Source organism: Bactrocera oleae, chromosome 4 (genome assembly GCF_042242935.1).
Source record: "Bactrocera oleae isolate idBacOlea1 chromosome 4, idBacOlea1, whole genome shotgun sequence".
Lineage (NCBI taxonomy): Eukaryota > Metazoa > Arthropoda > Insecta > Diptera > Tephritidae > Bactrocera > Bactrocera oleae.
The window spans coordinates 21,154,638-21,181,771 of NC_091538.1; the positions used below are offsets into that span (position 1 = coordinate 21,154,638).

General features: G+C 37.9%; 1 protein-coding gene across 2 annotated transcripts in view; it reads right to left on the reverse strand.

Annotated features, from left to right (window-relative positions):
* LOC106614500 (uncharacterized) overlaps nt 1-27,134 on the reverse strand; it is a 274,551-nt gene that overhangs the window by 66,440 nt on the left and 180,977 nt on the right. For both annotated transcript variants that reach the window (XM_036369194.2, XM_070107841.1), the window contains 2 exons: nt 16,513-16,745; nt 15,236-15,379 (listed from right to left, as the gene is read on the reverse strand). In XM_036369194.2, the coding sequence (XP_036225087.2) occupies nt 15,236-15,379; nt 16,513-16,745 (377 nt within the window). The remainder of the gene's footprint in view (nt 1-15,235; nt 15,380-16,512; nt 16,746-27,134) is intronic.

Consider the following 27,134-nt stretch of genomic DNA (forward strand, 5'->3'; position numbering starts at 1 on the left):
TCAAAGGGTGATAGTAGCTGCTACGGCCAGCACAATATAACAGCACCAGTCCGCTAGCGGGATCATCAATGACAAATGTTGTCTTCTACAGATTGGTCTCTCCGCAAACCAAAACCCCCATTGCTGATGCCCAACGATTGGACATTCGTGTCACGCGACTGGTGGCTGCATGGCAAAGACGTAATGCAAGCGATTATTTCCACCAATCAACTTTGTGCAAGTGTGTGTGAGTGGTATATATTTCCATTAGTCGGTGTGCGAGGAGCACAGTTAAAACGAAGGCACCAGTAAAGTATGCGAAGATACAGCCGGCAGAGATTATCCACTTCTGATGGCTTCACAACACGCTCTTGCCCGCATGAACAGGCAGCACGAATAAATATGGCACAATGTATATTAACAGTTGCATAACGGTTACCTGTGCTTGTTCATCTTCTTCTTCTATCACTTCTGATTTTTATTTATTTTAATTGCCTGTCCGTGTATAGATGCCACTGCTCGCCGGGACTCATTCTTTGGCAGCATAAATTAATGACTGTTGCCGCTTTATGCTGACGCGATTCACGTTGATCCACTTACATGCATATTTACATGCGGAATGATAATTAATGGAACGACAGTACTTTATGTGCAACTGAGTTAAAATATTATATTTGCATGCAAAGGTAAAATATTTCTGAAGAAATAAATAAATATTATTTACTTCAAAAAGAATGCGGAATGCAGGTGCCAGAAATTACATAAAAGCTTGGACTGAAAGATTTCGAGGTTTAAAATGGAAAAAATGTTTTGAAGATAAGTGTTTTGATCTAAATCCATTACTAGTCCCTCAGTTCTTGAGACATTAATCCGAAAATTTGCAAATCTCCTTTTCTCTCGAAGAAGTTGGTCATTTGTCGGAGTCCGACTACTATAGCATATATAGGGCTTTTCAATAGGGATGATATCATTTCTATGTGTCGTTTCGCCCATTTTTAATATGTCATGGTCTGTTATTTTTTTTATTATATTCAGTATTGTTTATAATTTCATCATGGAAAGATATGCTCAAGAACAACGCTTACAAGTTATTCAATTTTATTTTAAAAACAAGTAAGGAAGGGCTAAGTTCGGATGTAACCGAACATTTTATACTCTCGCAAAGTCAAATGGTATACTCGTTTGAGATTTCTTTGTGGATTGACTGATATTTTCGGTAGAAGGTCAACTATAGGCACTGGGGTCCACATATTTAGTACTTAGGGGCTTGAACAGTTTTGGTTCGATTTAGAAAATTTTTGGTCACAAGGTGGCATACTTTAAACGTATTATTCACGCAAAGTTTTACGCCGATATAATCATTGTTGCTTGATTTGCATAGTGGAAAGAGAAAGAATCAAGTGGTATTTAAAATGGTGTCATATGGAAAATAGGCGTGGTTGTAATCCGATTTCGCCCATTTTCGCACTATGACATAGAAACATGAAAAGAACGTTATGCACCGAATTTGGTTGAAATCGGTTAAGCAGATCTCAAGATATGGGTTTTCACCTAAAAGTGGGCTGTGCCACGCCCACTGTCTAATTTTGAACGCGGTTCCTATAAAGTCATCTTATACCATCTCAGAGATAAAATTTAATGTCTCTGGCGTGTTTAGTGCTTGATTTATCGCGCTTTTAGTAGTTTTTAACAGTACCGTTATATGGGGAGTGGGCGGAGTTGCCACCCGATTTCAACTATTTTCACACCGTCAATAGAAGTGCTATAAACATTTGCTTCCAGTGAATTTTGTTATTATAGCATTAGCGGTTTAGGAGATATGCACATTAAACCTATTAGAGGCGGGACCACGCCCACTTTTAAAAAAAAAAATTTAACTGCAGATGCCCCTCCCTAATGTGATCCTGTGTACCAAATAACAGTCTTGTATCTTATTGCGGAGCTTAGTTATGGCAAGTTATTTGTTTTTGATTAATGGCGTTTTGTGGGCGTGGCAGTGGTCCGATTACGCCCATCTGCAATACCAACCGTCTCACGGTACCATGAAACATGTCTACCAAGTTTCATAAAGATATCTCAATTTTTACTCAAGTTAGAGCTTGCACGGACGGACGGACAGACGGACAGACGGACAGACGGACGGACAGACGGACGGACGGACAGACAGTCACCCGGATTTCAACTCGTCTCTTCATCCTGATCATTTATATATATATAACCCTATATCTAACTCGATTAATTTTAGGTGATACAAACAACCGTTAGGTGAACAAAACTATTATAATCTGTAGCAACAGGTTGCGAGAGTATAATAATCGTTATCCAATTGCAACTTTTTGTGCGGTTTCATCTTCTCGGATGAGGCTCACTTTTATCTGAGTGGTTGACAGTTTGGTGTGGTTTTTGGTCTGGTGGAATCATCGGTTCGTACTTCTTTCGAAATAAAGCTTTTGACACTGTTACTGTCAATGGAGAGGGGTATAGATCAATGCTAACCAACTTTCTATGGTTGCAATTGGAAGAAATTGATCTTGACAACATATGTATCCTACAGAACGGGGCTACGTGCTACATAGCACGTTCAACAACCGAGTTTGCAGATACGATAGTTTCAAGATTTTGTGATATGGAAGTTGTGATATAATATCATTAGACTTTTTCTTGCAGAGTTATTTCAAGTAATAGATCTTTAGCAATAAACCAGACTCTCTTCAACTTTTAGAAGTCAATAGTGAACGTGCTATTCATAACATACGACTTGATTTAGTGGAAAAAGTACTCGAAAATTGGACATCGAATTCTTTCCTGCAAAAATAGTTTTTTAATCATATCACTCTTATTGGAAAACCCTTTAATTGCCATACAAATTGACTGATCAAAATTTATTTCTTGTAGGGAAACTATTTTATTTGTGAAGGGTATTGCAACCGAATCTAAAGTTTTTTTTTTGTTTTACATTAAAGTTGTTAGGTTTTCAGATTTCTATTAAGAACCAGACGAAATTGAGAAACTGCTACAATCTAGTACTTGACTAAATCCTCTTAGATTCTACTGAAAATAAAAATCTCTTGATCCATCATCATCTCATCTCATCTTTTCCTTCCATCATTATACCCTTAACAGGATATACTAAGTCTGCCACGATGTTTGTACCACCCAAAATGATACCCTTTTTTATGCTATAAAAATCCACCTGTGAAGGGCATTATAGCTTTCGTGCAGCCAAAGTAAATATTTTTTATTACATAGACCGCTGTGATGTAAAATCTTTATTACTGTGAAAAACCAAATATATCAGAAAATGTTGCCTACAATTTAGAGCAATGCTTAGCTTAATTCATGGAACATTTCATGTGATATAGGTAAGGTTAGGTTAATCTGGCTGGCTGTTAGGCCATACCTAATTCTACAGGTCTTTTTTAATGCCAGATGGAGGTTTATTGCCGTCTTGCAGGACGTCAAGTCTTTTTTATTAATAAATACTTAATATCCAATTCTGATACTTTATACAGTCCTTAGAACTGCGAAGCTCGTAGGTATCTGAGCCGAGTTATAGATACTTAGGAGGTGTTCCAGCATCTTGCTCATTCGTATTCCCCTGCGCTTTCTACATGTATCATCGATAATAATGTTCATAAGAATCGGATGTGATGCCAGTAAGTTTTGACCTGTGACTAGGACAACAACCATCCTACAGTCTTTTCGAGACCGTGTGGGAAGAAAGCTTATCATCATCATGTGATATAACTTACAGTATACTAAATAAGAGATATAAGACCGTGTAAATGATATTTGAGTTGTTTATCGTATCAGTGTCCAGACGGAGTTCATAGTTTTAGTGATTACATAGATCGATGATGAAAGGGAGGCCGATGTACATGAGTTTGTAGAAGAGTAGAATAGTCGTTAACATTTAAAATTTTCTTAAGGGTAACCTAGTGCTCTGCTCGTTCAGAGATGTATTTTTATGTCAGATAGTAAAAGAGTAAATGAGATGTGGGAAGCTTTTTTGAGGGTTAAGGAATAAATGACCTCTCTACAGGTGAGTTTGATATTGACCAAACTGATCTATTTGTCGCATAATGTTCATAATATGGGGAGTCGGTAACACCAAAAGTGAAATGGAAGGCACTTCGTTACTATTGGTGATAAATCAGCAAACTTTCCGGTAAAATGTGAATCAAATTACAGCATTATATTTTTCTTAAACCAGAAACCTGAAAACCTGATTTAGGGACTTAACTTCATTCTGAAGAGAACTTTTGATCAGGTCCCAAAGAAATGTGTAAAACTCATCAAAAATTATTTTTTTAACTTTCGCTTTGTGCTGAAGCTTTTTCATGAGTCTTTCAGTAGCATAGTTTACCCTTGGTTGGTGTGTTGAAAAGCGAGGCACAAGAGCGATAGGGCGCAAGCTGCCGCATTTAGGCCATCATTAAGTTTATTGTGATCCCGGGTGGTAACCAAATTAAGCCTTATCAATCAGTTGTTTGGCAAAATACCACATTTTTTTCAAACCTTGCTGCCCAAAGTATTTTAAGTTGGAAGGCTGAATACTAAGTATTCCAAAAGATAAAGTTGCAGTGTTCCATCATTTTCCGTGCATGCTCTGCATTCCGCCGAATACACATTACCAATTTTGTGAAGGTTGGATCTTAACGGTAGGCGCCCTGTGATGATCCCTTTAATATTACTAAGTTTCCTTTTGCTTAGAAGTAGAAGTTTTTTGGTATGTCCACTATCAACGCTACCCCAAATTAGCTTTATGGTATGCCCTGCGTTGCTATTGTTCCAATACCAGAGGTGTTCCTCTAGGGTCCATTTTCAAACAAACCTTGAAGGAGCTAAATGGTCTGGAGTAGCTTAAAGGAATTGTGTTCTCAGCTACCCCCGAGCGGGCCAACTCGTCTGCCCTTTTGTTTCGTTCTATCCCAATATGACTGGGTACCCAGATGATATTAAACGAGTTTCCTACTGAGAGTCTAGTTATTACGTGCTTGCTAAACCCAATGCAGTGAGACTTAGTTCTAGCGCTACGGATAACTTTAATTGCCGCTTGGCTGTCCACTATAATAGTTATAAACTTGCTGGTTATGCGAACAATTTCGGCCTGAAAGACTGGATTGTAGTCATTTAGATTGAAGCTACCTTTTGCCGATGGATTACTGCAGGAGAAGCTCGTATCTGTTCTTATTTTGCCCTTTTATCCCTCGGTCAATATGTAGATTTTGCCGTTGGAACTGTCGATCATAGAACCATTGGTCCATTTTTCTATACTGGGGAATGAAAACGTTGTGTTTAATTCCTTTCTCGGTCGCATTGTTAATTTAGCCCGAGTTCATTAACAAGGTCGAGTTTGATACCATGCCCATAGCAACGCCGAGTTCAGCTCCAATGGCTTAAAATCATGAGCCGTAAGTATTGCAAAGTATATTGCTTGAAGATGTATTAGCCGGATACCGAGGATAACCTTAATAGCCTTTGCTGATCTAGTTTTCTTTGTAAACCCCAGCAAACAGGCCCGTTATACCTGTTCCAGGGCATTAATTCGCCACTTTTTCGATAATGTCATTCACCACACAGCCGCACCATATGATAGTATGGAACGGATGACACTTATGTAGAGCCGATAAACCCAGTGAAGTCGTAAACCCCATTTTGGGGCAATGGCTCTTCTGCAAAAGTTCCATATTCGAAGGCTTTTGAAAGCCCGGCTCTCAATGTGTTCTCTCCAGCTCCGTTTTTTTATTTAGTATCATTCCGAGATATTTGATAGAACTCGAAGGGTTAACGCTTACTCAAATAATATCTACAATTAATATTATAATTCATAAAATTTCATATAATGTTTTTCATTCTACCATCTCGTAGACTAAAAGCGTCATAACACCAGAAAATTCTGCTGTTCACTGTGTTCGTTACGGCAGCTAACCTGATTGCAGGCGAAGTGTGCGCAAAGTTAACAATAAAGCCATCAGCCAAGCTGCATACCCCCCACCTCATATATGTAACATTTTTCCCTACACGTGCAACTTGCAACTTGTAGCACCTGCAACACACGTAACTTACATATTTATATTTAAGTATGTACGTATGTATGTTAAATCGTTTTATGTCATCATCATCGCTATTTACCGTTTTGGCGCATGGCATTACGTTGTTAATTTCCCGTCGAATGTGATCGAATAAATTAAGAATCAGCCACCAACAGCCGACAAGTCACTCCAACCAGCAACAGCAGCAACAACCTTAGTTGCACTTATGCAACCAACCGACCAACCAACCAGCCATTCATCCACGTTGAGTCATCATCAACTCGCTGTGGCAGAGTCAGGCGTTCGCTTTCAGCACAAGGTCCTGATGTGATGTGAGGCGCGCTTTCAAACGGATTACCGTTAGTCGACGTGTGCACTACTTTATTGCATTTATTTGCGGATATCATTTCGAATTATTGATTTTCGAATATTCAGTTGGCAAGTACACACACATTCGCACGCCCTCTTGCATAATTATATTGACACTCACGCAGAGATGTGAAGCAAGCGCGCTGTGGCTCGCGTTCATGCAATTGCGGTTAGTGACACACGTGGCTTGCTGACGGAGTACGCTTGCAACACTGCTCGTGGATTGTTGACAATGATGCAACTTTGTTTCAATATATAATTATATGTTTAAATACACACACGCTCACTCATTTACGGCATCAATATGTATGAGTGTGTGCAGCCGCTCATTGTGGTCGTAATACAATATTTTCATTATTTTCGCTTCTTGCAACCGCGAACCACCAAATGACCGCCGCTCTATGACAAGCCACCAACCAGTCAGACCGGCGCAAACAGCCCGACAGACTGTCGGACAGGCGGACATTCGGTCGTAACCACAGGCAGCCGTGTAGCAAACATTGGTTTAAATGACATTGCTGTTGCCTTACAATCACACTCTGGTCTGTTATTATCTTTTAACTGCTCACTTTTCATTGAAATATTCATGTTTTGAATTAATAGAGATTTATGATATTAATCAGGAAAATATTGCCACATTATAGGTATGCATGTAAGTAAAGTATTTTTATGGCAATAACGACCCTGCAGGTAAATATTACAGAAATAAATAATCTGAATAATTTCGATACTTCATAAGTAATAGAATGAAAACTAAGCACGTCTGTTTTTAAACATGTTAGATTTTTATTCGAGTAGCTCAGGTCTATAGATTTGACTACCACTGACTTCTATGCCAACAATTTTTTAACCACTAACTATGTCAAGGCAAGTTCAAAGTTATTCAATGATTACGACATTACAGATGGTGCACTTTGTATACCTCATATACATAGTATGGACTTAAGTACTGTGTCCCATATAACGAATCGATGAATTCAGTATGCATCTCTATTATTTTTTCTCTACGGCAAGGCTATACATATTCGAAAAGATTTACTGTACGAGTACTCAGCTGTAACAACTGTACGCTTTTTCCTACAGGGTTTCTTAAACTATTTACACATAAGAGCCGAGTTGGTAATTTTTTCCGATGTTTTCTTATTTTTCTTTCTCAAAATTTGTAATATTTTGTTTGTTTACAATTTTACATACATCCGTTTTACCAACCATTTTAAATTTACCAATATTTTTTAACGTTTATTACTTCTTCTTCATTCCATTTACTAGTCACGTTATATTTATTTAAAAATAATTAAATATTTTAATGAAGGCTCTTGAGACCAGCGAGTTTATGTTCAGGTGAGGTTTTGGTCTAAACCTCCGGAAAATTCAGATGAAATCGAAGGTATGAAAGATGCCTAAAGGGCTATTTATCAAGGCTTAGCCTAATAATATCAAACCCACACAAAAACAAATGGTTCGAAATAGCAGTAATAGACTACTAGTTTTTCTTTCCTTCACAACTTTATGCTCGAAGTATCGAATATTACAGAAGTGAGTCGCTTATGCCGATTTAAAAACAACAGTGCTCTCATCGTATCAGGTGATCGACTAGGCTTACTTAACCTAGAACTTACCGATCCAAACAGGGTTAGATCGCCGAATTAACAGCCCTTGACCGGATAAAATCCGGGTCAATTCCGGTAACGTAGAACCGGCTGTTGTAAGTAAGCTTTGGACTACTGTCAAGGCCTTGTCGAATTCGAGGAAACATGATGATCGGGTTGAAATTCAATTCGATGACCATGCCTCCTCGGACCCGAAGAAGTGCGCGAGCTATTTTAGCCGGCAGTTTACACTGCACCATTCGACTGACAAGTCCAAACGATGTGTTACCCGACGGCTGCGTAAAATGCCAAAAGACTCCGCACCACTTACTTTCACCGATGGGGAGGTTCAGAGTGCCATCACAAAGGCCAAATCGTCCAAATCCATTGGCTCTGACGCAATAAGCATGCTGATGCTAAAACGTCTAAGTTCGACGGCTGAAGCGGTGGACTATGACCTACCTGAGCGGTCGGCATTCATCCGTACTGTTTCGCGGTCAAAACTCCAAACTGAGAAGAATTAAACAGGGGATTCCGCAGGGTGATGTCCTGTCCCCACTACTGTTTAACTTCTACATCTCGAAACTCCCCCAATGACCAGAGGAAATTTCCGTGACCTCGTACGGTGATGACTGCACGATATTGACGTCGGGCAATGGAATCGATGACATGTGCTCGAAAGTAAACGGCCATCTCTCCGATCTTTCTTGCTTCTTCTCTGCAAGGAGTCTGACACTCTCCCCCACTAAATCCACAGTGACCATATTTACGAACTGGACGAAGGAATACAGACTGGATCTAAACATTTCAGTCGATGGTACCAAAATGCTGACGGGAAACAACCCTAAAATTTTAGACGCTACACTAGACAGTCTTTGTTCCTTCACTCCTCACATGACCGCGATAACTGCCAAAGTACAGAGCCGCAACAAAATCCTCAAATCGCTAGCCGGCAGCTCTTGGGGAAAAGACAAAGAAACGTTGCTGGCGACACATAAGGCAATCGGCCGGCCGGTCTTAAACTGCGCTGCACCAATATGGTCACCTTAGTGTAGTGCTACGCAGACGAAGAAGCTCCAGACATGTCAGAACACTGCACTCCGGACTATCACGGGATGTCTCTTGATGTCCCCAATCGAACACCTACACAGTGAGGCCCGTATGCTTCCTGTTAAAGAACATAACGAGCTCCTCTTCAAGCATTTTCTGCTGGGTTGTTTTCGTTGAAACCACCCCTGCAGTCGTCTACTTGAAGCGGAACCGCTTCCTAGGAACATCAAGAGGTCTTTCCCTGATTACGTAGACGACATTAGACAGTACGCCGACCGGACTTCGGACGCAACGAACTTCAGACAGGCACTGACCGCTATTCACAGTGAAGCCATCAACACCTTCACCGACTCCCTCTCAGTGAATGGCACACTACGAGTCAAACCACCACCCATAGCAGACGTAGAGCTCGAGTTTCCTCGCGAAACCAGAGTGACCCTCGCGCAACTTCGTCTTGTATATTGTAGCAGGTTAAACTTCTACTTATCCAGAATAGACCCCGACATTCCAAACACATGTCCTACGTGCAATGAGTTTCCGCATGACACTAACCACCTTTTTGTATGTCCAACCCCACTCATCTAACACCGTTTTCCCTATGGTCCGACCCCGTCGAAACAGCTCGTTTCCTGGGCCTCCCGTTAAATGACCTCGACGACAACCAATCTGGAACTTATCACCCAAACGGGGATTAGGTAACCGTTACAACAACAACAACAACCGACTAGGCTTAGGGAAAGCTGAACAGGTAATATAACCAATATAAAATATAGTAAAGCAATTTTTGCGGTCAAGTCTCCTTTGGGCGTCTAAATAAATAAACTTCAACTTTGTCTTCCGAGGATATTTGAAAGAAGCACTCACTGTACCTCAGTTACTAAGCTTGCATTATGTTTTTTATTTAACAGTTTAAATGCACCACATATGTACTTATGCATAAGAATACAAATATATGTACGAGCATTATTTTATTTTTTCATTGTTTATATGTCAAAAAATTTGCATAAGTTATACATGTATGTAGTGAGGTGATATTTACTCATAAATGTATATAACAGATGAATATAAGTGCCCGAATGCGTGTGAATACTCGTTTAATCATTGCGCAGGTGTTAAATTTAATTAAATATTTAAATGTAATTTATTGCTGATTTTTAATGAAATTCATTAATTAATTTCTGAACGATTGAGCATTTGGCTATCTAAATATGAGAATGAAGGTGTTGGACTTGACTTTTTTTTTATTTTTGCATTTACTGTTCACAGTTTCCACGGGATAATGCCAGTGGGAAATACTATTTTAATATAATGTTCAAGCTGATCTGAAAACCATTAACAAAATTGCAGAATATATTTTTCTACAGAATAGCTTTAAGTTAACCCTCTCGAGAGGCAGTTAATCGTGACTCTCATTCATTACAACCCCCTTGGACAGAAAACAGAATAAAAATGGAAAACAGTAGAGTTGAAATTACTGGAGGCGCTCTTTGCACGATTGGATGGAGACCCCAGTTCGCCTATGCCAACGTTCGATGGTGCAGGCTGGCTTAATGAGATCAAGATCCTAAAATGTAAGGACGACCTCTCACTATTATGGGTAAAGGAAGGGGTTACAAGAAGGTGTTGGGAGGGTCAACAACTCCAGCAAGGTGGATGGTAGCCAAGACTACATCCTTCAATTTGATAAGTCGGCTGGAAATATATTGTACTAAAGGTTCGGGAAGATGGTGTGTGGCGTAGGCAGCATGTACACGCTAGGAGAAATCCTGGATATTACACTGAAGCTCCAAGATGCAGGCAAGGGAGAGCCGGAGATTCAACCCGACTCCGAGAAGAAACCCGAACATAACAGTGAAGGTTCTTTAAATAAATCTGCATAAAACTTAAATCGCCTCTGCCGAACTCCTCCTCAATTCAAAGAGGATCGGCTACGGTGCAGCTTTAGTTCAGGAACCATGGATAGACTCGGGAAACATGGTATTTGAACTCAGGTTGGCAACTTACTTTCCGAGTGCAACAAACACGGTGAGAAAAGCCATACTGGTAAAGAAAAGTATGAATTCATATATTGATCTAAATTTCTCTTCAAACGACCTGACTGTAGTAGTAAAGGATGACAAGGATGAGACGCTACCCCTTGCATCCTGTTACATGTCACATAAAGCGCCATCAGCAGAACTTCGGATGTTGGTGGATACAGCAGATAAAGCTAAAAGACCCCTGGTGATAGGCACAGACGCTAATATGCACCACACAGTATAGAGAAGCAGGAATACTGGCGAAAGAGGTGAGTCTTTACTAAACTTTATAATGATTAGCAATTTAGCAACAGCTAACCGGATGAAGGAACTAACATATAATATATTGACCGTAAAACGAAGAACGTACTTGATATAACAATGCATACTAGCAAAATAATAAATGTCGAAGATTGGGAGGTGCTTCGTAAGAATACTAAATGGAATCTGTACAGGAAGATAGTAATAAGGAATTTAAATAGACTCGAGGAATGTGACACAATATTTGAACTAAAGGAATGGACAGTGACGCTCACTAACATTCTCACGTTTTGTATCGCGTGCCCTCCAGTACATGCAAAGCGTGGATCGAGACCACCTTGGTGGAACAAGGAGCTCGGATCACGTAAGTGTAGTGTTAAGAAGCTATTAAAACTGGCCAGGATGGCCGATAAAGAAAACTGCTGGAGGGAGTATAAAGATGTACTTAATGAGTATAAAAATGAAATTCGCAAGGCCAAGAGGTAGTCGTGGAAGAGCTTCTGCGGGAAATTAGAAAAGACAACCGAGGTAGCCAGGCTTAGGAGATTATTATCAAAGCACCCGACCATCCAAAGGTTACTACGCAAAAAATGTGGAACGGACAAGTCCAGGACTGGATGCAGTAAGGAATCACTGGTAAACCTGGTAATTTTCAGGGTGTAAAGGCACTATAAATCCCCAACCTTAAGAAGATAGCGTAGAGTAGGTCCCGACCGACATCATACTATTGCAATCAACGGATTTGAACCGTTTAAGTCCCCTGGTATGGACGGTATTTTTCCAGCCATGATTCAGAATATATCAACAGCGCTGGTACCTTACCTGATCACAATATACGAAGGATATTTAAAGCTTAATTATCAAAGATTATCAAAAGTGCCATCCGTCTGGCTACCGAACAAGTGCAGGAAATACGGTAGTCACTAAAAACGATATACAATGAAATTTCCGAAAGGGCTGACAGGCGGATCAGGGCGAGATGGAATGCCTTAAATACAAGCAAGATCGCCAAGATCCTGTGCAAGAATCCCGTAAAAAAAATTGCATGCTTTTTACACGCACGGTCTCGAAAGGACTGCCAGACGGTTTTTGGCCTTTTCACAGGTCACAACCCGCAGGCATCACATGTGAGCCGGATGGGTATAAGTAACGACAATGCAAAAAGTGCAGAGAAGCAGGCAAGAGCGAGACGCTGAAACACCTGATGTGCCTCTATCCAGCACTATCTGGAACTCGTCTTAAATATCTAGGAGCTTCGCAGTTCAAATGACTAGATGAAGTATTAAACTTATATATCAAGTTGCTCTTAAAGTACGCAAAAAGCGTTGACGTCCTGTATGACGAATACTTCACCTCAAATTAAACAGAACCTCCCTCTTACATTACTAAGGACCAGTTTTAAGTTAATTCCATATTGCCATATTCCTTGTAAAAGAAGATTTATGAAAAGAAGGAAATAATACAAGCAACGAAGTACCATGTTGGGGTTTCATTATTTAACTCAAATAAACTCCACCGCAGGGGCTTAATTTATTTGGAATTCAATATAACAGGGATATGAGGTATAAACGAGAGTCTAAACCAATTTCACACGGACACACTGATTTTAGAAAAAGACGCTTTCAAGATTTCATTAAGATATCTCACATAATATATTACGCTGTAAAGTCAACCGGTAGTGTGAAAACCTTTATCGTAGGTATATCTATGAGGTCTATTGGAAATATTGACTGGATTTAACTATTTGTAACACAAGTCCAAATTTGGACAGCAAGAGAAATTTTAATAATATGCGTATAAACATTTGATACTCTTGCAACTAGCAAAGACGAAAACCCGGGAAACACCTTCAGGTGTTGCCAAATTTTATAAGAAACAAGGGAAAGTATCGCTGTGATTTCATCCATTTAAGGCAAGATGATGCACCATTATAAGTAAGTAAGTAAAGTAAGCGTGGTTATTGTCTGATTTTACCCGTTTTCACAGACTTTTAAGACATGCTAACATGATTTCTTCTCAGCAAGTTTTATTGATTTAGCGTTTGCGATTTGAAAACACCCACGATTAAAAAATTTTTAACCTAAAGGTGTCCCTAGCAACTGTGATCTCCTGTACTAAATTACCGTTTTGTATCTTAATTTAGTGCTTAGTTATGGGTTTTCTTTTAATGGTCCGGCAGTAGTCCGATTCTGCTCATCTCCACTACGAACATCCCTTGTCTACCAAGTTTCATCACAATATCTAAATTTTCACTCAAGTCATCGGCTGCACAGACAGACGGACGGTCAGACAGTCACTCGGAATTCAACTCGTCCCGTCATCCTTATCCTGAATATAACTATTATACTCTGTAGCAATATGTAAAAAAGGTATACAAATTTTTTTTCTTCTAAAACCACCGAAGTGTAATTTAATGGAGGTCAATTTTGATGTACAATTTTAACTTTTAACTTGTGGTATTAGTCAGCTTTTAACTTATTTTAACGCTGTAAAAAAAGGGGTATGATTAATATCTGGTATGCCTTCATCTGACGAAATGAAAAGAACGCACACTTTATCTCCTTGGTAATTCTGCCTTTATCCCCCTGATTTGGTCGTTAAACAATTTTCCTTGAACAATTTGACCCTCCGCGATGTCAAATATCATTTTATATCATATCGTTTTGAAGACGAAATAAAGCTAATATATTTAAATGTTGTGGCCAAGAATTTAGCTTTATTACAATGATAAGGGTTTGCCCGCCAAGTAACCGCGCAGCACCTGGGGCTTATGTCAGTACTAATGCGCGGAATATTCTCTTCCAAGGCGTCAATGGACACGGGCTTATCTGCCTAGACAAGCGGATTCACATAACCCCAAAAAATAGTGTGTTAAATCGCACGATCTTGGAGGCTACGTCACATGCCCACGACGCGCTTACCAAAAGTTTCCTCCTATATATTGATTGTTTCGTTGGCTGTATGTCATGTAGAGCCGTCATGTTGGAATCAAAGGTCGTCCAATTTAGGCACAAAAAAGTCATAAATTATAGCTTTAAAGCGTTACCCATTGCATGTTCATTTTTGAAAACTTTTTGAGAATGTAACGGCGTCTCAAGAACGATTTGTGGACTATCATCACCACTCAACCAAAAGTAAGCTTCATTGCTGAACAAATATTTCTTCTGAAAATCAGGATTGGTAATCGGTAATAAATTTGCACGATTTGAAAAGGTTGTTCTGGAATAAGTCTGTTCATTACTAAATGGCAAACAAAACTGAGTATGAATTAAGTAACAGTTGTCAAAAAAATCAAGATGTATTGCCTTATTGAAAGCCACACGTCTAAAAAAACAACTTATACTCATACATATATCTTTTATGACCGGCTATTAGTATTTTTCACAGCAGGCTTCAGAAAATGGTTGACCTTGCACCAGTCAGTGTTGTACTTTTGCATACTAAAGGTGTTTCGTTCTTAAATTTTTCAACGAGTCCACAGCTCTGCCATTCCCAAAACGTATATCTGATGTAAATAGATTCATTAACACGGCAATCGGTTATACGTGATCAGAACGGCCGCAAAGTTGTATGTCAATAAAAATTCTGTCAACAGTAGAAAAATGGGACATGTTTTCAGTTGATTCAATAACAATAGATTCATCGAGAATATGGTCAACAATTGGGATAACAGAAAGTCATAAAAATACACAGCAGTGTATCAAAATGGTGCATTTGCAACGAATTGGGTTCGGGAGCGTAGACTATAGGCAGTGCTCCAGCAAAAAACCGTCGTCGCATAAAAATATCCAGAGTAGAGTATATATTTCATAAGAGTATATACTTAAGATCTATATTAATAATCTTATATACCAATAGAAAACTTTTAAACCTTTTTTTTTTATAAATTATTTTGCTGTTGTGGAAATTTTATTTTATTTATTTGTACACATACCTGATCAGTAAAATTATCCGTGTGAAAAAGCACTTTGACATAGTTGGTCTCACTGATGAAAGTCTGCGGCTGCTCGGCCTCGCCACAAAACATGCCGGGTTCACGGCGATTGGATACATCCGTCTTCGCATTGCCATCGACAATCTATAGAGAGAAGAAATGTACAAAAATACAAGTGTACACATGGAAGTAAATGTGGAATAAAAAACAAATAACCCGATATGCCCTGCAAAAATCTGTGTGTTTCAAAGTACAGCCGCAAAAGAACTTAAAAGTTTTTAGGACGTGCATAAATTTCGAAAATGTTTATCTTCGTAAGTTTGATATATGCGATTTTCAGCAATTTCATTTACCTTCACTTTGTATGACATTGCCTTTGCTGTGCAAAGGAAAACCAATCACTATTGCTTTTACTGGGTGATTATTGTTGTAGCTAATTTGTTGCGCCTACTTTAAGGGCTCTAGAGTAAGCTAATGGGATTGAGCAAAGTAGAAGAATTCCAAGCGCAACTTTATATAACTGTATATGGTTAGGATTACATGGCTATGGTTTAGTATTTTTTCACATACTGCTATTGCCCCAGCAGTTCCATATGTCATAATTTCAGTAGCCGGTCTCTGGCCAAATAAAAGAAGAACAAACAAAAAATTATATTCCACTACTCACTGCCGAATACTCAACCCAAAGTATTACAAAGCGACAAAGCAGAGCTACAAAGATATAATAAAAAAACTTTAGTCTATCAGCAAGCGCATATAGCGTAGGTATGGAAGTTCAACACCCATATGCACTTCAAGTGCTTTTCACTGCTGGTCGATCCAACGAAGCTAAGTACTCATAAATTACTGAATGCGTTTGCTGGTTTTTGTGTTTTTTTCAACCGGACGTTGCGTCCAATGCGCTTGTCCGCGTCCATAAATCAGATTTTCCCGAGTGGTGGTAGTTGCTTTCAAAAAGTGGCGCATGCATATGAACCATTTGAACTTATTGCATGCTTTCAGACGGCGCAAAGACAAAAATATTGTGCAAATAATACAAGCTGTTGCCGGTGTTCCGAGTACTACATTTGCAAACAAAATATATCAAAAAACGCACAAACAATCTGTTTGCTTGCGCGAAAATTTTTGCTAACGGCACTTTTAATATTGGCTCGACACGCAAAAGTATGCCGTAAATTGCATTGAGTGCTCGCCAGCGTGTCTAACTACCGCTCTTATGCTCTCCACTACTCTTTACACTATACATATATGAGTATTGTTCAATTTTCCAGTCTCACCTGTAAATAGCCACCCTCGCAGTGTGTTGCGTTCAGCAGTGCGCCAACTTTAAATTTTTTAAAACGCAACCGCAATACAAAATCGCGCGGTGCACCTTTCAGCGTACGGAAGCGGTACCAGCAGGTTAACGGCCGGCCTACATTCAGGCTATTCACCTCCGGCGAACTGACATCCTCGAAGATGTCCACCGTTTTATTGCACTGATCCTTGGTGAGGTCGGCTGCGCCGCTGCCTGCAATGAGGTTTAGGAAAAGGAAGTATGTGAACAAAAGTAAATATGCGTGTACATAAAGAAAAGTGGGAAATTAAAGTGAAGTTGACATACTTTTAGGCGCATTAAAATGTTAGCACTGAAGAGCTTACAGTTGTTGAGTTTGTATATATAATTGGGCATATTTTATACTCAGTTCCCTAGAGACACCAGCCGAGATATGCTTATGAATTTATCATACTTTGGGGAATACTTAATTCAGTCTCGAGTCGAAGGATTATGTCTAAAATTCAGCACATTTGTAGTTTTTATTGAGTTTTAGAGTTTAAAAGTCTGCCGGACTCTTAACCCCTCATCCAATGATATCTTAGAGACCATATGAATTATTTTTGCTGCTTCTTAATTTTTTCTCCGTAATGATACCTATATTTTTAAGCGAGTCCGGCCAGTATTGGAATAAATGATTTAAGACGTTTCGCGGAGTCATTTACTTTTAAGACGCTGGACAGCTTGAAATAGAATGCATTTCGAAATTTGCATCGCTTGAGTATGAGATTATGACTCACGAAGAGTGGTTTTCATGGCCAATAATACAACACTTGCAATATGTCCCGCAATGTATATGAGAAGAAAAAATAATTGTTAGGCCTTAAGGTTGTATATTGGACTAACGATAGACATAGAAATATTTACTCATTTTGAAGTTATTGAGGTTAAAAGTTTATCGTCACGAAGCTCTATCTAAAAAATTTACGACTAAATCTTATAATTTTGTAAAAAGGCCTCACCAATAATTACTCAAAGCTGTAGTTTAATATCCTTTGCATGCTTTAAGTTACAAACCTAGTTTATTTTTTACCAAATAGAAAACATTTATTAAAGTTCTATTTTATAGCCAATCGTTCTACTTATATTATACATTATATATACTACAATTAATACTAATATTACCTTTGCAAGCTCTTAGCGGCTTATAAGTTATATTGCGACATATTCTTCTTTATGTTAAAAAGCAACAGCTTTAAATCAAATAGCGAACACAATATTTTTAATTCAAGTTTCGAAATTCAATTTCAGTGAAAGAGTTATTAAAAACTGCTACAAAAAACTTTTCGTTGTTAAAACCTATCCTACTTGTCGCTCAATACTATCGAAAATAGTTTGCAAAATGTCTGCATATTTTTGAGTGTATCGTCCGCTTTTTTTGATTGTCATTTTCGTTATTAAACGAGCAGTAGAGCATGTTGTGCGCCGCGAAAATTGCTGTTAGCTTCAAATGTCTAATTCAGCTTGTCAGATTATTACTCGAGCTCTATGCAGTGGTGGGCGTTTTTCAATCTTTTCTTCTTTTTATATTTATATTTTTAATTCTTTATTTCTGCTAAAGTTGATTGTGTGCTATTTATCGTGGTGTTTGCAGCCAGCTCATCATGATTTTTGTTGAAAAGTGAGTTAGTGTATAAAAATAATGAAAAATATAAAAGACCGCTACGCCGGCAAACGCAGCTATTTTTTAGCTCCTTATTTACATTCTAAAATTAATTTATATTTTTTTTCAGGCGTTCAACACTCCGGTTCTCAACGCGTTTGCCGTTCAGCGCTATTACAGGCACTCAGCTGGACGCGTGTAGCATACCAAATTGTGTATTGTGTGCTCCATTTTTTTGCCGCTTATGGACTTCATCATTGTCCTTAATTTATTTTGCGGATTTCACAAATGAACAAAGAACATTGTGCTGAATTTGTAATTCACGTTGCTGTCTTTTGTGTGTGTTTAGGCCACAAAAACCGCGCGTCGCGTACACAAAACCGCAAGCAGTATTCCACAACTCCTCCGCAAAGTCCATCAATTGAAACTCCAGCGAATTGCACTCAACAGCTTGAGTTGTTGAGTTGAGTCGTTGTGTCGCAGTGCCGTTTTGAATGGCACAAAGAAATACCGCAAATGTTGGCAGCAGAGAAAGCAGTCGTTATTGGTGGTGGACCAGGCTGTTAACGTCCACTAGCATACCCTATTTATTTTCTATTCTCCTCCCTGCAAAAACGTCAATTCGCGTGCCCTTCAAAATTCGCAAGCGCGAAATGATTTTTTCCTACTTCGTTTTGCCATCTCTAGAAAAAAAATCAAAATTGAAAAGGCGCTCAGTGACAAGCGCGCTATGAAAAAAATATTAGCAATCAGCTTTTGGTATTGAATTGTGTATTAGCAAGAATGCGGCGAACAGCGGAAATATTTTGCGAGTTTATTACTTAGCGAGTTTGTTACTCCTTTTGGTTAGAGACAGTAAAGGACTGGATTAAATTGTGCTTTTGGTTGTTAAAATACAGGAAATAAAAACTGATGTTAAACTTTTCTCTAACATTTTCAAAAAAACATTATTTTAAAGTTGGTATTCTAAGTCTTAAGCTTTTGGTTCTGAAATGCAATTAACTCCATAAATGGCGAAAGGGGACTGTAAAAATATAAGCTGACTTCATACCATATATATCAATGCGTGAGTTACCGTAATGAATCTCAGAGAACATTCTTTTCTGTTAATAATATGTCTTGATGCTAATATTTGATAAAACCGGGTCAATTCTATTACCTAATATAAGAATTTCAAACAACTGTTGGCTTTATATAAAAATTAAGTTAAAGTGTAATATTGGAATTACTGTAGTTTTACACCGAAGCTAATTACTCTAGCTCCCATATACCGAAGATATCGGTCAATCAAACTTTAAACTCTTTGTATTTTAATAGTAAAAATGTGTGATCGTGATATATGTGATAATGTAATTAGGAGAACAAGTTTTACTATTATAAAGTGGTTTAACGCTGAATTAGAACGGAAGTGGTCTATAGCTTGGTTTTAATCCCATAGCCTTAATATGATGACTTTCAATTCTCTGAGTTTATATCCCATCTTTCTTATTTCAGTAAATAAGATTGATTGATTGAATTGATACCGAAAGTGCGATAACTCACTAAAAGAATGAGCTACAAACATTAAATTTCATAGCCAGGATAGCAGCGGAGGGCCTTATGGGAGAAAGTATAAAAATTAAACAACGGGCGTGACACCGCCCACTTTTAGGTGAAATCCTATACCTCAGAGACTACTTAACTAATTTCAATCTAATTTGTTGTGTAAGATTATCCTATTATTACTATTGCACACTATGGAAATGAGTAGAATTGGTTGCAAACCACGTTGATTCTTTCACTTTACATTGAGCAAATCCAACATCAATGAAATTAGTACCAATGCATATGGCTGATTTGCAAAAATTGTGCCAAAAATGTGGGATATCGGGTCAATAGGATCTCTTTCTAATAACAGTGTATCTTATTACCTGTGATAGTAAATAATGAATGCAATACTTATTTTTTTAATCAAAATATGTACAATGGCCAAAGAAAGTATTCGACATATGCATTTTTTTTTATTTTTGAAATATCGGAATCGGAGCGACTTTCCAGTTTTACCAAGACAACAACCCGAAGCATTCCGCATTACATACAAAGCTTTGACTTTTATACAATTTCCATGGAGTAATTAAAACTCCTGCTCAAAGTCCAGTTCTAAATCCCATAGAGCATCTATGCGATAATTTAGAAAGAAGACTAAGACAGCTCCATTTTACGAGCAAAACCCAAATGGAACAGATACTAATGGAAGAGTGGTACAGTATAGACACGTCCATAACAAGAAAGTTGTTTGAATCAATACCAAGACGTTCAAAAGAAATAGTCCGAAGAAAAGAGAGAGCTACGCGAAATCAAAAAGTGAATTTTTGTTTTTTAACTTGAATTTTACATGAATTGTCGAATATTTTTTACTTTTATTTTTGAAGTAATTCCGTTTTTTTGCTTTTTTGGTTAGTTTTGTTGTTTTTATTATCATAAAAGTCATCAAGTTACAAACTGAATAAATTATTGCTTTAAAAAACACTGATTTTTGGTCTTTTATTAGTTTATTTTAAGGAAAATTTCAAAAATAAATAAAACAAGTAAGGAAGGGCTAAGTGCGGATGTAACCGAACATTTTATACTCTCGCAAAGTCAAATGCTATACTCGTTATAGATTTCTTTGAGGATCTTGCCGCTTTGTTCTTGTTTACCGATATTTTCGGTAAAAATTCAACTCTAGGCACTGGGGTCCACATATTCAGTACCTAGGGGCTTGAACACTTTTGGTTCAATTAAGATAATTTTTTATCACAAGATGGCATACTTTATTCACGCAAAGTTTTATCCCGATACAGTCATTGTTGCTTGATTTGCATAAAGAATGTGAAAGAATCAGATGGAATTTAAAATGATGTTATATGGGAAAAAGGCGTGGTTGTAATCCGATATCGCTCATTTTCGTACTATAACATAGAAATATCAGCGCAATATTATGTGCCGAATTTGGTTGAAATCGGTTAGGCAGATCCCAAGATATGGGTTACCTAATTTTGAACGTGGTTCCTATAAAATCATCTTATACCATCCCAGAGATAAAATTGAATGTCTCTGGCTTGTTAAGTGCTTGATTTATCGCTCCTTTAGTAGTTTTTAATAGTACCGTTATATGGGGAGTGGGCGGGGTTGTCACCCGATTTCACCCATTTTCACACCGTCGATAGAGCTAAAAACATTTTTTCCAGGTGAATTTTGTTATCATAGCGTTAGCGGTTAAAAAGATATGCAGATTAAACTTATTAGGGGGTAGGACCACGCCCACTTTAAAAAAAAATTTTAACTGCAGATCTCCCTCCCTAATGTGATGCAATACATCAAATAAGAGTTTTGTATCTTGTTGTGGAGCTTAGTTGGCAATTTATTTGTTTTTGATTAATGGCGTTTTGTGGGCGTGACAGTGGTCCGATTACGCCCATCTGTAATACCAACCGTTTTACGGTACCACGAAACATGTGTACCATAAAGATATCTCAATTTTTACTTAAGTTACAGCTTGCACAGACGGATGGACGGACGGACAGGCAGTCACCCGGATTTCAACTCGTCTCTTCATCCTGATTCATATATATATATATAACCCTATATCTAACTCGATTAGTTTTAGGTGTTACAAACAACCGTTTTGTTTTTTTCACCTAAAAAAAATGCACATGTACCATTGTACTTTCTTCGGCCAGTGTACGTATATAATTTTATCTTGCAAGAGTATAAAGTATTCGGTTACACCCGAAATTAGAGCTTCCTTACTTGTTTAATTTAACGGTCTGTCAAGACCTGAAGATATCTCCGAAAAGTGAGAGTGAATTAAATATTCGGTTACACCCGCTTTTACAGCTTTTCGTCTTAACGTCTGCAAAAGTGTGTTATTTTCTAAAATTTTGCATTGTTAATTTGTGCTAACAAATTCGCAATTAAAGCGGCAGCAGTCTACAAAAATATGTAAAGTATGCTTAAGAGCCTAAAAGCAGACGTGAAAAAAGCAACTACGCTCGAGAAATTCCGCTTTTCACTCGCCTATTTCACTTGTCACCGTGCGCATATTGAGCTAGTTTAGCTTATTTGTGGCCAAAATTACATACGGGTGCGTTGCAAAAGTTTGCTTATGCCAATTTGCAAATTGTGTGCGAACAGGAGAAAGATACAAACCGCACGCATGAATAGATTTGTTTTGTATTTTTGTTATGCGTTTTTTTGTTTGTTTTTTCATTGTGGCGTTGGGATTTGTTTGAGCTGATGCTTAGTGAGCGCTTAGAAGCGCTGTCATAGTGGGTACACAAATGTTCTGTTCGCAGTTTTTGCTCGACACAGTACGCTTGCTGCTTCTGGTGGCCAGTCGTCATGAACCGTTATCGGCCCCTTTGCTCTAGCACCACGCAACAATTTCCCTCATAGGGGACTAATGGCACCAACCAACCAACTATGAGCAACTTAATAATTCAGCAAACACAACCAAAAGAAAAAAGAGACCCGCGGGCATACGATAATATGGCGTGGCTCCCCAAAGTTAGTTTGAATCCATTACGCATGTCGCGGCACAGACCTCTACCAGACAACATAACAGCCAACCAGTGGCTGTAACGGCATTAACTGCAACTAAGCGGCCAGTGTACACTTATATTGTATATAAATATTAGAGAGTCCGTTCTTTCTCAAGTTGAGGTTTATTTCGCAAAGGCCTTCTGAAGCATCAGTTTTTGTCCTAAAAAAGGATGCAATGTAAACAAGCTCTTTATTTTTAATTTAATCCGTGCCTAAAAGATTTTACTTTCCCATATATTAAACATGGATATTTTTATCTTTTGCAAAAAAATTTTATCTCCCAAAAAATTAACCTACACCTTTAAAAATTATACGCAGTTAAAGTTAGGCATCAAATGTACTGTATTCATACAGTACACCATGTCGTATGAGAGATTATATGTGTGCATGTGTCTGGTGTTCGGTGTTCGGTGTTCAATTCAATGTCAGCTAACGCATTTCCACTTAGGTGTACAAGGGATTTTAGGGGTCGACTTTTTGAACATTGCAGATTCTCGTTCCTGCTTTCTGCAATACTTTTCTTTGGCTTTGGGCACAAGATCTCTTGAAACAACCAAATTCGATACTCAGCGACCCTGGTCCACACCTTAATTCCTGAATCCTCGACGCCCCGCGTGTGAAATTTTTACTTGTTAATTTAATTAATAATTTTTATATTTTACATTGTAATTTACCAAACTAATGAATACTAAACATACTTAAATATTTCACAGAAACATTAATTGCGATTGTTTGTGTATTATTAGAATTTTATGTCAGTGGTGTGTGTGCCCAATCGATTGGGGATTAATTTTTACTGTATGAAAACTTATAAATTCAGCTATCAAGGCTAAGACTTAAGTGCCGAGTTAGCAATGGATGCCATACTGAACTGCAGCCTAGGCTCTTGACTGATTTTAGATAAAAGCACCCCCAATAGTCATACAAAAAAAATATCATCTATGTATATGGCTACAATAAAAAGTTAATTTTTTTTTTGCACCTCAAATTAGATTTCTTAAATAGGAAAGTCGCAAGACTTTATATTGTAGCTACTTCGAAATCTTAAGAATGACATGTTGGTAAACAGCTGCTGGCTAATAAACGGTACATTACTAATACCCATAATTTGGGGTCTTCAGACTATACACGCTTTACGGTCTCTCTACTCTTTTCCTTCTAAGTCTGTCTGAACCATAGACCAGCTTTTATCTACTATTCATGGAAATGGTACGAATGCAAATGCATTGCAAGCGAAAACAGAAAAGATAATAGTTACAAAAAAGTAGCTGTAAACTATCCGGTCTCAACGAACACTTGAAATTACGTCGACAACAACAAGAGTTTATCCTGCCATTCGAGATGACTTTCCGCTGCTGGAAATTAGTTCTTTTTCAATTTGCTATCGCAGACAGACTCTCACCGACTTGGGTAATTTAATTGTGAAATGGCCCTAAAGTAAAATTTGTGAATTGTTTTAAGGTAAATTTTTGTGGACATTTAAATTTCGTTGAATCAGTATCAGACTGCGCGCAAAAACAAACGAAGCACCAACGGCTGCAATAATAGTAGTTGTTATTGTTGTTGCTTTATAGTGTGTTAGTTGTTGTGTTGGTGGTGGCAGTTGCAGCTTTGTCACCGCAAATACTGCATCGACACTGCTAACCACTTGAAAACATATCTACATACATAACTAACCGCCTCACTTATTTCTGTTTAAAAAAATGTGTGCCTCAGTTTTTCACTTCACACCGCTTTGCTCGCACACACTCAATTCACCGTGGATTGTTGCAAGTGTTACTTAAACGAATTTACTTAGTTTTATTCTAATTCCATTTCGGTTTGTTGGATTAGTTTATGTCGGGCTTTGTTCATTCACGGGTTCACTCGCTTAGTTTGGCATTAAAAATAGTCAGAATGTGCGATTGTGTAACGATTAGAAATATTCACAAAGGCGACACACACTCACAAGCACATATAGAGAAAACATTTCACAAAACTATAAAAATTCAAATTGAGTTGAATAGGCACATACCCAGATGCATTACCAACGCCACTGCGGCGCTTTGCAGCGTCAACAGCGCTTTACCGCACACAAAAACCTGCCACAACAGCGGCTTAAGTGGCAGATAATGCCACAGTACTAGTGGTAAATATTTTTATACTTTCTACTTTTATTATTACTACTGCCATTGTTGTTGTTGCAGTTGCTGTAGTTACAATTTTCCGTTTTGTTGTTGGCGTTAAGCCGACATAGAAATGCGTTACTGAGCGTCGCTGCTGGATCGTTGCATACCTAAAGGCGCTTTAAAGGTAATTGATGCAATTTATTTAGCGCAAAAAATACTTAGATAGGTTTGCTTTATTGAAATTGAAACAGTTTGCTCTGTGCAAGCTACGGATTTATTTAATTTGTATTTCAATATTTTCTTTGTTTGGCATTTTGCGCGCGGAATAGTTGCGCACAAATTCAATTACTTTTAAGTGGCGTTATTTAACGGTGTGGAAAGCAGATTTTTGAAGATGCAAATGGGTGCAATGAAATGCTCAGATGGTGTGTAATATAATTTAAAACAACAAAAAGTAGCCAAAAACCCAAAACTCGATGAAAATACGAAATTTAAAATTATTCTAAAGTTTTCATGAATTTAAAAAAATTATAAAAGAATCTTTATAAAAGTATTTAGTTATTTAACCAAAACGCTCTGGCAGCACTTTTTGCACTTCGTTTAATTCTGGAAAATATTTTGACATTACAATCTTCTTTATCAGTATTCATATGTTTAGAATTATAAATAATATAAGTCACTTAGACTTGTAAGAAAAATGCATCTTTAATAACATTAAAACAGGGCAGAGGCAGGGTAAATCGGAAGAAGAGAACTTTCACTCGGTCCCAAATCAGTAATAACGATATCAGGGCAGCCGTTATTTCAAGCCCATTTAAAAGCGATTTCGCTTTAACAGAGCATCCATATTATTCTTACTGAGAAGTAGCTTGATGTCAGCGAAAGTGTGAAAAAGCAAACCTTAACCAGTTGAGTACAAAGTCAGTGTGCTCAATACAGATATGAGGTCAGATAAAGAGCCATCTGATGGTAATTTGGCCACGCAGCGATCTGAGTAAACCGTAAAAAAATTCCAGGCTTCAAAAATGTAAGAATACCTTCTATGGGGTTGGTCAAGTGTACGAAAAATGTTAAAAGGAACTCGTAGACCACAGCTGTTTAAGGTCATCTTAAAAATATCTCGCAAAACATATAGCCATTTATATATATCTAAGTAAAAAATAACTACCTTGGCTTGATTGTTGTCTGAGCGACTTGAAAACAACTTAAAAAGAATTACAATCAGAGGAGACATCTGCCTCAGCGGCACATTTATGCAATTTGTGCAACAATCACCGAAGCAAGAAGAACAGATATACAGTAGAGCATGAGATTCGCATTTCAATTTATTTGCATTTCTTTTTCGCTCTTAATTCTTAGGTACACACACACGTATTCATAGATAGGACTTTAGATGGTGACAGTGACGTAACATTAAGACACAACGAACTCAATGGCTCGCCATGACTGTTGCTTCGTGGTGATTGTAAGTGGTGCGAGTTAGATGAAAATGCCGGAAGTATTAAAAGTACTTTACTACTTTTGTGCAAGAAATCTGAATTGCCAGCGTTGAAAATAAGTAGCTTACGGGATAAGGTAGAGTTGGAGGGGTGTGTAGTTGGACGATAGAAAGATAGAGCAAGAGATAATATACGGATAGTAGGATTGATATTTGCCCTGCCGCAGACACGACAGCTAAAGAATTATACGCACATATGCAAATACACATATAAAAAAGTTGAAATACATAACGCTTTAAATACATATATTTCGGCAGGTATTTGCAAATTTTACATATACATACGAAAACAGTAGACAACCAGTAAAAGAGAGACTGGCAGTGAATAAAGCAGCTTTAACAGCAGCGCGACTGTAAGACAACAAGCTTTAATAGCAGCAAGTAACGCGTAAGAAAAAGACAAAAAACACTCCGAAATAATAGTTGGAATTACTGTTGAAATTGGAGTTGTCGTATGAAGCTGCGTTGTTGGAGTTCTTGCGAGCCGATCTGCTGCCGCGGAATTCCTTTCATATCAGAGTGTACTTCCGCTTCTTTTAACCATGCACAATTCTTCTACTATTTTGTATGCTTTTATAGACGAAATAATCACGGAGTTAGTTGCAAATATTCGCTTTGACATTTTTGTGCGCCAAGGCGAATATGCGGCAATAGCTATGTATAATCTGAGATAATAAGAGGCTTTATCTACGATAAAGGCGCCAATGCTACAAATTCGTACGTTTCTAAAAAGTTTATGTAGATCGAGCTCACCCTCCCACATAATTGAACTATCCAAAATATACTTAAACTACTAGTAAACTAATATTTTG